Consider the following 13,035-nt stretch of genomic DNA (forward strand, 5'->3'; position numbering starts at 1 on the left):
GCTTCAGGCGGTAGCAAAAGCGATGACTGACCTAATGGGGGACTTGGGCCAGGAATCAGGGAGGTCACTGGCGGCGATGGTGGCCACTCACCGGCATTTGTGGCTGACGCAAGCCAAGGTCGTGGAGACCGAGAAGGTGGCGTTACTGGATGCCCCCATTACACCGGGGCAGACGTTTGAGGCGACCATTGATGTGAGCCTTGAGAGGTCCCACAAGGCCACGGAGGTCGTCTCCAAATACTTGTACCTTCTGACTTACCGCCAGCGCCCAAGGTGGCCTTCACAGCCTGCAGGGGCAACGGGGCCTGAACGGCACCCTCCAGCACAGAACAGACAAGCAGGCAGAGGAAGAGCCGGTGGCTAGGGACCACCTGCAGCAAGGGTTAAGTTGTTCTCCAGCTGGAGACCGAGGCCGGGGCCTAAGAAAGACCCGCCCTTTCCCAAGCCCAAGGGAGACCAGACCGCCCCTGAGGGGCTCTGGCTGCCACCAACCCCTCTTACAACCGGACTGACCCAAGGAAACGACCCATGGCAAGGCTGCACCCAGGACTACTGGGTGCTATCGACAATGAGACACGGATACGCTTTACAATTCCGCTTAGGTCCACCACCCTTCAAGGGTGTGCTCCTCACCACCGTCGAACCAGCGAGTGTGATACTCGTTCAACAGGAGATCGCCAATCTTCAACAGAAGAATGCTGTGTGCTTGGTAAATCCAAGCGATGCCCTCAGTGGCTTTTACTCCAGGTACTTCCTGGTGCCCAAGAGGGACGGCAGTTTCAGACCTATTCTGGACCTCAGGGTCCTCAACTTGTTCCTCAAACAAAGGAAGTTCAATATGTTAACAGCACAGCGTATCCTCCAGGCTGTCCAGCCAGGCGACTGGTTCACATCGATCGACCTGCAAGATGCCTACTTCCATTTTCCGATCCGTCCCGTGCAGAAAGTATCTGCGCTTTGCCTTTCAAGGCAACGCGTACGAATTCTGCATGCTGCCATTTGGCCTCTCGCTGGCTCCCTGCACATTTTCAAAGTGCATGGATGCAGCACTGGCTCCACTCAGGGTGCGGGGTATTCGGATCCTGAACTATATGTATGATTGGCTAGTTTGGCTAGGCGCACACAAAGCAGGTCATAAATCATGTGACGAAGCTAAGGCTCTATACATCAACAGAAGAGCAACTTCGTACTGTCTCAGTCCACAGTGTTCCTGGGAATCAAACTGAACTCTGTGACCATGCTTGCCTCACTGTCAGAAGACTGGATTTGGTTGTTGGAAGTCACACTCTCCCTATTCAGAGAGGATGCTCTCCTACAGGTCAGAATATATGTTGTTGGGGCTGATGGCAGCCACCTCGAGAATCCTTCCACTAGGGCTGCTGAGAATGCGCCTGCTTCAAGCCTGGGTAAATATGCTCAAGGTGCACCCGGCCCACTATTGGTATCGGCTGGTGCGAGTGTCCAGACAATGCCGGCAGACACTGGAGTCGTGACTCCATCCTAGCAATGTGCGCCTCAAATCTCCCCTCGGATCCCCTCACAGAAGGGAAGTGGTCACTACTGACGCCTCCACCACGCACACTCCTGTCCTAGACACATAGAAACTTGTGTTCCATCAGGGTGGTTCACCTCCCAGTTGTGGACAACAAGGCAGCAGACCTCCTGTTCAGAAGCGCTCCAGACAGTTCGGAATGGAGACTGCATCCTCAAGTGGTGAAACAGATTTGGGAGAGGTTTTGTACTGAACGAGTCAACCTCTTGGCCACAGCCGTCCGGTCATTGCCCCCTATAGTACTCCATGGAGAGAGACGGGGGCCCCCTGGGAGTAGATGCGCTAGCCCACTCCTGGCCACAGGGGCTCTTGTATGCGTTCCCTTCACTACCATTACTACCCCTGATTAGAGAGGATCAGGGTGGAGAGAGCACAGGTTCTGTTGGTTGCACCCAGATGGCCGAGGCGCCCCTGATTTGCACTCCTTTCCGACATGTTGTCGGGTCAACCGTGGCAGCTCCCACTGTGCAAGGACCTCCTGAGCCAAGCGGAAGGGCTATTGTGGCACCCGAACCCAGACCAGCTCCATCTCTGGGTCTGGCCGTTGAACGGAGCCGTCTATTCAGATGAGGTTTGCCAGATGCAGTGGTAGAAACACTACAGTCTGCTAGGGCACCAAGCACTAGAGCCCAGTACTCATACAAATGGAAAGTTTTCCAAGACTAGTGCATTGCAGAAGGTCACAATCCTGTGACCTGCCCTATTGAGACAATATTAATCTTCCTACAACACCTGTTTGACGCAGGAAAATCAGCATCCACTTGAAGGTATACCTGGCAGCAATATCAGTGTGCCACGACAAAATTGACTCTGTGTCGCCTGGGACATGCTTCCTGGCAGTGCAATTTCTTAAAGCGGCTCGGAGGCTCCGTCCTCCCATGAAAAGTATAGTCCCCAAGTGGGATCTAGAACTGGTACTGCGGGTCCTTCCGGGTCCCCCATTTGAGCCCATGGCATCAGCAGAACTGCGCCCTGTTTCATTGAAAGTGGCATTTTTAATAGCCATTACTTCTGCCAGACGAGCAAGTCAGCTTCATGCGCTGTCTATCGATGACACATGTATGGCATTCACTGGAAATGACTCGCGGGTAACATTAAGAACAAATCCAGCCTTTTTGCCAAAGGTCGTATCTTCATTCCATATTAACCAACCAGTGGTTTTGGAAACTTTCAGACCTCCCCAGCACGAGTCAGAGGAGGACCGTAGACAGCACACGCTTTGCCCAGTTCGGGCTCTGCACTGTTACCTGGATAGGACAGCGTCCTGGGGACAGTCCAACCAGCTGTTTGTCTGCTATGGGTCCCACTCTAGAGGTCAGGCCCTATCGAAGCAACGTCTAGCGCATTGGGTGGCAGATGCTATACGCTTGACGTATGAACAGACGGACTCTACCTTACTGTGGGACATTATGGCCCATTCTACCAGGGGCCAGGCAACTTCGTGGTCTTTCCTTCATGACGCCTCCTTGGATGAGCTCTGCAATGCTGCTACATGGACAGGTAGTCAGACATTTACGCCTTTCTACCACATTTATGTTGCAAACCAAGCGAAGCCCTCTCTGGACTCTAGGGTATTGCAGGTGGCATGCCCTTAGGCGTCATGTGGGCTCTGAGGCTATCGCCGCGAGGCTGTACTGTCGGTAATCTGGAGCCACGACAGCTTTGGTACAGCTTTCCATTTGATAATGGTTGTCATTCCATTGAAAGGGAACGTTAGGTTATTACCATAACCCTGGTTCCCTGAAAAAGAATGACAACCATTATTCTTCGAGGTCATGTCCCCAGCTGACCTCCGGTTTGAAAAAAAAAATGGCGATATGCTACCGTGAGGACGACCCTCTTCTATATATAGATATATATGCTCAGTCAGAGAGTGCTCTTCCCATTCGGTAATAGTTGTCATTCTTTTTCAGTGAACCAGGGTTATGGTAATAACCTAATGTTCGTTGAGCAACCCCTGGTGAATTTAACAATGTTTTCGTGAATCCGCTTTACATCGGTGCATACAGCGGTGAATTTAAATCGCACCCAAATTACAGCCCTGATTTGCTGACAAGAGAACTACGTCATCACGTAACAGGGAGGCGTGTGCTTCTGTGAAACCAACTAGGGAACAGAAAAACATTCTTTACAATGGATGCCGTCGAACAAAATTGCGGTGGCATGTGGAAAAACGAGGAGACAACATTGTTGCTATCCGTATGGGCTGACTCAGAAATACAAAAACAATTAATGAGCGCTATGCGGAATATCCGAGTCTATGAAAAAATAGCAAAAGTTCTTGCAGATAACGGTTTCACACGAACACCACAACAGTGCCGTGATAAAATAAAAAAACTGCGGGTTCACTACAAAAACATTAAAGGCAGCAACAATCGGAAGGGGAACAGCCGAAAAACTTTTTTGTATTATGAACAAATGGACAGTGTTTTAGGGAGCCGGCCCGTGAATGAGCTGAATGAGGGTCTTTTTAATAGTAGTATTAGTACCTGTGTGGAGAACGCCACGATGAAACAGCACGGTACAGGTAAAGTTTCACATATTATCATTTTAAAAAAGAAAGTCATTTATGTAAAGCTTTAGTAAACCGGAAGCTTATGGAAATTGCTTTTCTTTCTTGTAAATGAAAAATGCATAGCTTTACTGTTCTCTCTGAAAGCAGGAACGTGTCTACAACAGTAATGTTCTAACAGTGTTTAGGTAAACATTCACAGCACTACAGTATTCTAGAGTAAACTGTGTCTTGGGAGTTGTTACGGCTTTACAGCAGAGATCACAGTACTTTTTCTGCCCAGGCGAAACGCAACAACGGAAAAAAACTAGCTGTTTGTTTTGGCTCTTGTCCGCCCCCTGTCGGAATATTTTATTTGCATTGAGGCGATGTTAAGAATGTTTGCACAAATAAAACACGAATGTTACCTGCGTGGAAATCCTGCATGATGATCCTTGCTAGTGGTGCTAGATTTACGTATTGTTTTTAACATGGGATGTTTTGTCAACGTGGCCAATTTAAAAAAAAAAAAAAATCATGACGCTTGAGTGGCAGTTTGGAAGCTGTGCATTTTTTATTTTAGTATTTTTTTTTTTTTTTTACACTTAATGTGTTCAGTGATCTTACCAAATGTTTTTTTATTCTTTAATTGACAGAGCAGGACAACTGGAGACACTCCCAATCTCCAGAACACCCACAGATGACTGCCAGAACTCCCCGGTGCCAGGATCAGCAGGAGGGTGCTGGCAGCTCCTCATCATGGCTGTGTGGAACACCAACAGCAGCCAACAGAGGTGGGTGTTTTTACATTCATTACAGTGCATTTCCACACTACATGTTATGTGAATACTGTCCCTTTGTTAGATATTATTGTCCACAACCATACAGTCTATAAGATTAATAAACCCAGTCATTTTCTCAATATGTCTTATAGCCATACATTTATGAACCATAGAGATTTTAACTTGCAATGGTCCTTTTGATAGGTTCTGGTTAATAGGGTAAGTATGTAAAAAGTCAACTGTTTTTTTTTTTTTTTTTTTTTTTTTTTTTTATTAAAACAGGAAGGAAAAGGAAGTCTGGTGTGGAAAGAGAGTTGATCAATTACCTCCGGGAGTCAGATGAGAGATATTTCAAATTGCAAGAGAAAAAATTGGAATTAGCAAGGGAACGGCACAGAAATGAAATGCAAGAAAAATGCGAAGACAGAGAAGCAAATCGACAGAACGACACATTGTTGATAGGGGTTTTGTCCAGCCTGGCAACATCACTGGGGCAAAACCTGGATAACGCTAAAATAGAGTCTTCACCGAAGGAACAGCGATCAGCGATTGTGGCCCTTGTTAAACAGCTACAGGAGGACCTAAAGTCAGAGCATCAGCAGGCCATGGACACACTGAAAAAGATGCACGATGAGAAAATTGCACTGATGTCATCATTTTTAGATGTATTGGAACAGCACACTGAATAGTGTTGCCCATTAGTTTCATATCTCAAGTTAGGTTTTTGTTACAATGAAAACATTTGCTACACTGTTGTGTTTTCGTCCTTGAATTGCACATAGTTATAAATGTATTGTATACTGTCAGTATGTAGAATCCATCATCCAGCCTTACAATAACATATCAGTGAGACTTCACTTCAAATAAATGACTTGACAATTAAGTATATGCTGTTTTAATACTGTGTTTAAGAATTCATAAGCTTTTTTGGTTAGTGTATTTGCATAGAGAAAGTTGTGTTGTACAGTTGCAGAAAACTGGGATTTGCACAGGACATCATAAGGTATGAGAACTTTTTTAATCTATAATGTGGTATAATAAACACATATGTCAGTAATATACATCCCCTGCTCATTGGTGACCGTGACATATCAACAGTAATCACATAGTAGAGTAGAATAAAAAAATAGCAATGAAATGTTTCATCACAATTTCATAAGCAATTCTCCAGCTCTATGCAAAAATGTTAGTGTGGCATACAGATGGATAGTCACCCCCCCCAATATATCTTTGGAATATGATATCTCAATAAAATGTTAACATCAAGTTAGATTAGATGAACCTAGAAAGCCATTTGGGTGATCTTTGATCTGGGCACCTGGGACATCACTGAATTGACAGTGAACACTTGTTACGATGATGTGGTGGATAAGCTTGATTCATTGGCTTTGATTATGTTGGAAAAGGGATATCCTGTTTTTTTTTTTTGCAAATATTTCAGTGCAGATAGGCATCATGCTTGTTTAATTCATAAATTGCTGGAGTGGCAAGGGGGTGTGCCTGGAGCTGAAACTGCTTCAAGATAATTTAAACAAACTGCAGTATGTCAACAAAAAGCACAATCTGCTTTAACAATTTATCTTAATTGACACAACAAAGAGAATTCACTAACACTTGTTACAATGGTGGTGGAAGCTTGATCGTTGGCTTTGATTACACTATGTAACACAATTCTTGTTCCTGGGTAGTAAGTGTTATTTTCTAATTGCTTATGCCTCAAAAGTATAGAAAATGGCTATTATTCCCCACAAACTTTGCTTTTGTGACCAGGACAGTGATATTTCAAAATATCACTATTTCCAATGGGAGAACGGGCAAATGTGTGTCTTTTCTTTCACATAAAATCAGAAAAAAACAACATATGAATCCAAATTAACATGTATTTATACCAAAGTAATACAAAAATGACTACAAAAGATTTAGAAGTGAGTAGTTTTTCGAGATTTACGATTATACTGTATTTACTGTGTTACACAGTGTTATGATTATGAATGTGTGATGTATTCGATGGTATTCACCTACAAAAACAGCTTTATACAATAAAAAGGTATTTCACTTCTAACAAGATGAGCGTTTGTTATATATCCCAAAGACTGAAAAAAAAAAAAAACAACAGCCTAACACAAAAAGGAATGCAAAAATAACAAAAGACCAAATTCTGGTCACATTTCCCAACCCCCCACCTCATTGCAACTTGATTGCACTGCCATTAAAAACAAATGGTCCCCATTGTGCCTGGTTTACATAGGCATTAATTTGGGGCAGCAGCAAGTAACACCCACTTTGTGTGTTGCAGGGAGCAAGCTATGTCAGCATGTGTCTTTTTAAGTTTTTAAGTACATGACCAAAAGCAGGAAGCACCTTTTTACACAGAACATAAAATAGTTTACCAAGTGAATTAGTGTATTGCAGTACGCTAACATCTAAAACACAGTAAGGGAATTAAAAGTAAGGTTCTGCCCTATTAGATTCCCATATATGAGGTAACTGGTGTGCTAACAAGACACAGACTTGTTTCAAAAAAGGAAAGGGATTTTTTTTTTTTTTTTTTTGGTGCAAACTACATTTATGTATTATTCTTATTTACTTCATAAATTGAGGAACTGGTAAGAAAGGGGTGTGCTTGGAGCTGAAACTATCTTAAGAGCTGCAAACAATCTGTATGCCAAAAAGTATATACCAGTACTATATTTTATATCATGACTGGGTTTAATAAATTATTAAACAACAAAGTGTCAGAATCCGGGTTCTCTGAGTATAATATTTTGGTTTATTATTTTCAAGGTTTTCATTGCCAAAAATGTCAAGGGTAGTTTCAGATACATGTAATGAAACTGTGTAAACAAACACAGCGAAACAAAAACTTTTGTATAAAACAGTCATCCCAAAAAGTCTACACATAGTTCAATTTAAAACCGAGACAAATGTCTAGGGCAGTCTGCAACAGGCACTCACAACACCCGTCTCCTGAGACAGTAGAACCCATTATTGCCTTTTTTCTTTTTTTTTATCTGCTCTTAATTTACCAAAATGCTGGTAAGATTTGTGAGACTATATAAACCAAGTATGACATTTAACAGAGAATAACTAAATCCAGGATTACATTATTATTTGTTTTCTCATGTTAGCAAAACAAATGCACGTGTTAGGCTTAGATATAACATAGCGATACTAAACCTAAAGTCGTTTCAGTGAAATCACCAGTTTCTTAAACTGTAGTCGCTGCTGCCGCCGAAATAAAGTTTGTAGTGTTCAGCCAGTGGTACACTGTAAAACAGACTGTTCATAAAAAAGAGGGGTCATACCATTGAATTCAGTAGCACAATAAAAACAACCCGTGCTTGTCTTTTTATTGAATGCGGCTACACATTTCACTTATTTGGTAGTGAGACTCCCCGTAGTTAAAAAAAATATATAATGATTGCAGAGACACCAAACATCAAAAGTTTACTTTCTTAGTGGTGACGACCGGTCTTAAAATTAATGCTAAAAATATTTAAAATGATACGGTTTTATTTATGTATAATATTAAAAACAAACAGTTTAACTAATATTTTGCTCTCAGTCTATTTCTGTCTTTTAGTCTGCGTTTTTATGTCCTTTGTTTCCATGCTCAGCTCCCTTAAAATTCGCTCCTTTTGTATTTTAAAACACGCAGTCAAATGTACGACCAATCATAACGTGGATTTTTTTATACGCACCAATCACGTTTGTCCCGCGCTTTTTAAACCACAACCTTGGCCAATCAATGAGACTCTCTTTTTATCTACTGGTTTAGGTATATTATAATAAATAGGCGTGACAGACAAGTTCAGGATTGTAAGAAAGGGTGAAAAAGAGCCAACCCGAACGCGTGATTCACTCATTAGCGTGCAGACCTCGAAATCGAATTTGAAAGTCAGCAGTTAACCAATGCGAGCTTGAGTGGGAGGAGCGCTTACACAGTTTCTCAAGCTTGTATGACCAGTGATATAGTGAAAAACAAAACAAGCAGGAGCTGCACATTATCCAACAGAGACGACAAGGTTAAGCAGAGGTAGGTAAGCATTGCTTTCAGTGTGGTTTTCTCTTTAATGTGTTTATTTAAATGAATCTTGTTTTGAAATAGTTAACGTCATAATCTAGGACAGCGGAACAAAATACTTTGATTAGCGTTTATTTTATGTAAGTTATTTTAAGCTGTACGAGTGCTTTGGTTTTGCCATTTTTACAATATTAATTGAAATGTTGTCCAGTGTGTTTTTGTATATGCTTGCAAACAACTTTTATTTTTATTTAATTTTTAAACAAAAAAAATATATATATATATATATATATATATATATATATATATATATATATATATATATATATGATAGCATATATATATAAACACGCGTCTATTTTTCAAGTGTTCTACAAGACAAACTACATCTACACATGGGCTAACCCAAACTTGACCGAGCTGGCTCGAAAAGTAATCTGTACTGTGTATATATAATGTTGGATTTTGTTTTGGGGTTGTAAGTCTTGTCTAGCGAGGGTTTAGGCGGGAAACAAAATGGAGGGACGCTTATCATTGATCAGACTCCATTATGAGAGCAGGAAGTACAGCGTACAGGATCCGCCAGATCTTTTGGGCGCTTCATTTGGGTAGCTTTATACTTTGGTTTTGTGGTAGTCTAAATTAGCTGGGGTTGTTTTAAAAGTATTTATGAATTTAGTTTTAGTATTTGGTTTTCTGCGTTTGCGAATTCTAGATAATTCCAGCCATGGGTAAAGATCCTAACAAACCGAAGGGGAAGATGTCCTCTTATGCGTACTTCGTCCAGACGTGCAGAGAAGAGCACAAGAAGAAGCACCCGGACACTTCAGTGAATTTCTCCGAGTTCTCCAAAAAGTGTTCAGAAAGATGGAGGGTAGGTGCACGTTATGTGCGATTTTTTTTTTTGTGCGATATATAATACACACACATTGTTTGTCTTCCGTATTTTCTTTTTCGTTTTGGTTTATGCGTTGATGTAATGCCAAAGTTGACATTTCCTTTTGGTTGCATATGGTGTTTGTCTTTGTAGGCGTGGCGTCAAATGATCAAAATATGTTTAATTACTATATGCATCTCAAGACCTGTGGATGTATTGGCACACAAGTTCTTTTTTTTTTTTTTTTTTTTTGTAGTACACGTGGATATAACATGATCAATCACTTTTCTTTTTTTAGACAATGTCTGCAAAAGAAAAAGGGAAATTTGAAGACCTGGCAAAGAGTGATAAGACCCGTTATGATCATGAAATGAAAGATTATGTTCCTCCCAAGGGTGAAAAGGGAAAGAAAAAGAAGGACCCGAATGCCCCCAAGCGACCACCGTATGTACTAAACGTGTTTTATTTCTTTTGAAGCGGCCTGTAAAATATTATTTGGCCTTGATTGATCTAGCAGTCTCTCTGTGATGTGTGAGGTTCTATTTGTGTGTTTATTTATTTGCAGATCGGCTTTCTTTGTTTTCTGTTCTGAAAACCGTCCAAAGATCAAAGTTGACTATCCAGGTAGTTCCATTGGTGACACTGCAAAGAAATTGGGAGAAATGTGGTCCAAGCAAACGGCTAAAGACAAGCTGCCCTTTGAACAGAAAGCACTTAAACTAAAGGAAAAATATGAAAAGGTGAGTTGAGAGTTTTTTTTGTAAGTGGTGTTGCCAGTTGGTACAGGAAGATTATTATTTTATAGTAAGACATTTAATTCCCAAACATAAAACCCGGCGGCCAGCAATTTTTTTTGTTAAACATTGTAAGATTAAAAATACCATAACTTATATTTAAATTCCAAAACTGATTGTGTATTTATTTATACCATATTTGTTATTGAGGAACCAATTGGTAATCTTAAGTGCATTTATTCACGCATCACAATGCACACTTCTAAAATTAAGAATTCTCAAAATTAACCCAGGGGGGGGGGGGGGGGGGGGGGGTGTTGCATGCATCTTAAATTGTTATACTAAAGTTATCTGGAATTTGTGTAGGGGGAGGGGGTAAAACATAAAATGCTGCCTTAGTAAACACTTTCCTGAACCCTTAGGATGTTGCAGCATATCGTGCCAAGAGTAAGGGTGATTCTGGAAAGAAGGGACCGGGCAGGCCAACTGGGTCCAAGAAGAAGGTTGAACCGGAGGACGACGACGATGACGACGATGATGATGACGATGATGATGAGGAAGACGATGAGGAAGATGACGATGACGAGTGACGTGCTTTTGGAGCAAGAAGACTTCAGCTGGAATTTACAAAACATGAATGTGAACTCATGCGGCTGAAAACTGATTCTTTTTTTTTAAATGTACAGATGTGTATAGCTGTAATACATACTTACTAGGGTAATGCACTGTTTTGTAATGCAAGTAGTAGGTTATCCTGAAAGCATTGCTTCGTTTCATTGTTTTGCTTTCCCCTGGTATGTGGAGTTCCACAGCCTGTTCAATTTTAACTACTTTGTAGCTTATGTAGTGTACTTAGTATATTGCAGTAAACAAACAAATTGTGGATTTTTTTTTTTTTTACATGAAACTGTTTTTGTTTTAATTTCATGTATAGGTCACAATTTTTATAATAAAGTTTGTATATTATTTTGTTTCCCTTTGTGTTTTATTTTACTTTTTGCTAGAAGACTTGGTGGGAATTGTTTAGTGTACTGTGAAATGGTTGCTGGTCAAAGTTTACTAATTCTGCTTTCTATAAATCTTCAAAATATACAGGATGCATAATTTCTACAATGAGTTTATATGCACATGTTCGTTCTAATTAAGTTCTTAGTGGGATATCCTCAAAATTAGGTTGTATTGGAATTTGGAGGTGCTTGTCAATCAATGTCTAGGCCATGTTTCCATAGATGTCAAGCTGGGTTTCTCAACCCAATTACTATTCAGGTATGAGTGAGACCTACCAAATGTCAATTGGAACCTTTACGTTAAGAACTTGAAACCTAGAACCAAACAACCCACTTCAAAATGAGTACTACCTATTACAAACTTAAGATCAGACACTTCTATATAACAAAATATTTTGATGTTCCTTAAGTCCATTAGGAGTGGATTCAAGAGAAGTTATGCTGAAATAAATTTATTTTGAAACTAAATGATTCAGATGAGATTGCACTTGACTATTGTTGGATTTATGCACTGATATTTAATTAAACAATTAGGGATTAGGTTGTGTCAACCCTACATTAGCTGCATAGTCATTTACAAACATTTCACTAAAACGCAAGCACAGGGAAATTAGGTGACTTGCTCAGGGTCATATAGTGAGTGAGCCAGGATTTGAACTGGGGACCTTCTGGTTACAAACCTTTTTCTTTAACCACTGGCCTATTCAAGCAAATAAAATATGCAGAAAATTAGTAACAATATGAATCTTGCATTTTCCAGCAATGATTTCCCTTTTCCCTATACAAAAGCATAGTAGAGTAGAACACATCCACTTACTGTTCAAGGGTAATTATAGTGTGGACAATTTTTATTATTTTTTTTCTTTTTGCATTTTAAGAGTGAAATTAAATAATTTTTTTAAAAGTATTTTTCATTTGAGGGTTTTGAAGCTGTATACAGCATATGGAACACACTTTCCACAAAAAATACTCGACAGTAAGCATTAAAAGCATACCCATTTGCTAATCTGATGTGTTGACATATTTAAGGCACACCACGTACATTAAAAAAACATCCCATTGCCTGATAAAGGTGAAAAATTGAACTATAGTAAACTCCTTGACATAAAAATGAAAAGGTACTTGTGAGAATGTTGTAGTAAGAAGTACATTCATTTTAAAGGCTTTTGATAGTACATCTGCTGATTGTGGTAGAGGGAGGCTACTACAATGTACTGAGGGATCACTTTTTTAAAATTCTCAGAAAATGTTATTTTTTAAACAATTGATTTTAATTTAAAATGGACAAAGGAAACAAAAAAAGAACTTACGTGGTGTGCAAAAAGTTACTACAGGAAAAGTAGTTGAAGATCCTACAATGGGTTATTTTGTTTTGACACAATGGTTAAAAAAAAGAAAAAGAACCATCCATCACAAAGTAAAAATATATTTTATTTCCCCATAGACAAAACACACACACACACACACATATATATATATATTATATATATATATATATATATATATATATATATATGCGCACACACACACACCACACCCCTTCATTAAAGTAGTTCATTTTTATAGAA

The 13,035-nt window shown here is 40.2% G+C and overlaps 2 protein-coding genes across 3 annotated transcripts; both read left to right on the forward strand.

The window, feature by feature from the left end:
• Positions 1-3,668: 3,668 nt before the first annotated feature.
• Positions 3,669-5,944, forward strand: LOC121320795 (trihelix transcription factor GT-3a-like). Its single transcript, XM_041259444.1, has 3 exons — positions 3,669-4,079; positions 4,700-4,837; positions 5,108-5,944. The coding sequence occupies exons 1-3, from the start codon at positions 3,686-3,688 to the stop codon at positions 5,512-5,514; spliced, it is 939 nt and encodes a 312-aa protein (XP_041115378.1). The 5' UTR covers positions 3,669-3,685; the 3' UTR covers positions 5,515-5,944.
• Positions 5,945-8,754: 2,810 nt separating this feature from the next.
• On the forward strand, positions 8,755-11,426 carry LOC121320817 (high mobility group protein B2-like). Of its 2 annotated transcripts, none has more exons than XM_041259487.1 (5): positions 8,755-8,861; positions 9,565-9,723; positions 10,025-10,170; positions 10,292-10,466; positions 10,883-11,426. In XM_041259487.1, exons 2-5 carry the CDS (start codon positions 9,577-9,579, stop codon positions 11,048-11,050), a joined length of 636 nt encoding a protein of 211 aa, XP_041115421.1. In that variant the 5' UTR covers positions 8,755-8,861; positions 9,565-9,576; the 3' UTR covers positions 11,051-11,426. The 2 variants fall into 2 exon arrangements, with proteins under 2 accessions (XP_041115421.1, XP_041115411.1); XM_041259477.1 differs by having other exon boundaries at positions 8,768-8,865.
• Positions 11,427-13,035: the final 1,609 nt, after the last annotated feature.

Source organism: Polyodon spathula, chromosome 1, assembly GCF_017654505.1.
Source record: "Polyodon spathula isolate WHYD16114869_AA chromosome 1, ASM1765450v1, whole genome shotgun sequence".
Lineage (NCBI taxonomy): Eukaryota > Metazoa > Chordata > Actinopteri > Acipenseriformes > Polyodontidae > Polyodon > Polyodon spathula.

What these genes read in the sequence shown, in the direction of transcription:
- LOC121320817 (XM_041259487.1), top strand. Translation starts at nt 9,577, where the DNA reads ATGGGTAAAGATCCTAACAAACCGAAGGGGAAGATGTCCTCTTATGCG. An exon ending in AGTGTTCAGAAAGATGGAGG is followed by an intron (nt 9,724 to 10,024) that starts GTAGGTGCACGT and finishes TTCTTTTTTTAG; the next exon opens with ACAATGTCTGCAAAAGAAAA. An exon ending in AATGCCCCCAAGCGACCACC is followed by an intron (nt 10,171 to 10,291) that starts GTATGTACTAAA and finishes ATTTATTTGCAG; the next exon opens with ATCGGCTTTCTTTGTTTTCT.
- LOC121320795 (XM_041259444.1), top strand. Translation starts at nt 3,686, where the DNA reads ATGGATGCCGTCGAACAAAATTGCGGTGGCATGTGGAAAAACGAGGAG. An exon ending in GATGAAACAGCACGGTACAG is followed by an intron (nt 4,080 to 4,699) that starts GTAAAGTTTCAC and finishes TTTAATTGACAG; the next exon opens with AGCAGGACAACTGGAGACAC. An exon ending in ACCAACAGCAGCCAACAGAG is followed by an intron (nt 4,838 to 5,107) that starts GTGGGTGTTTTT and finishes TTATTAAAACAG; the next exon opens with GAAGGAAAAGGAAGTCTGGT.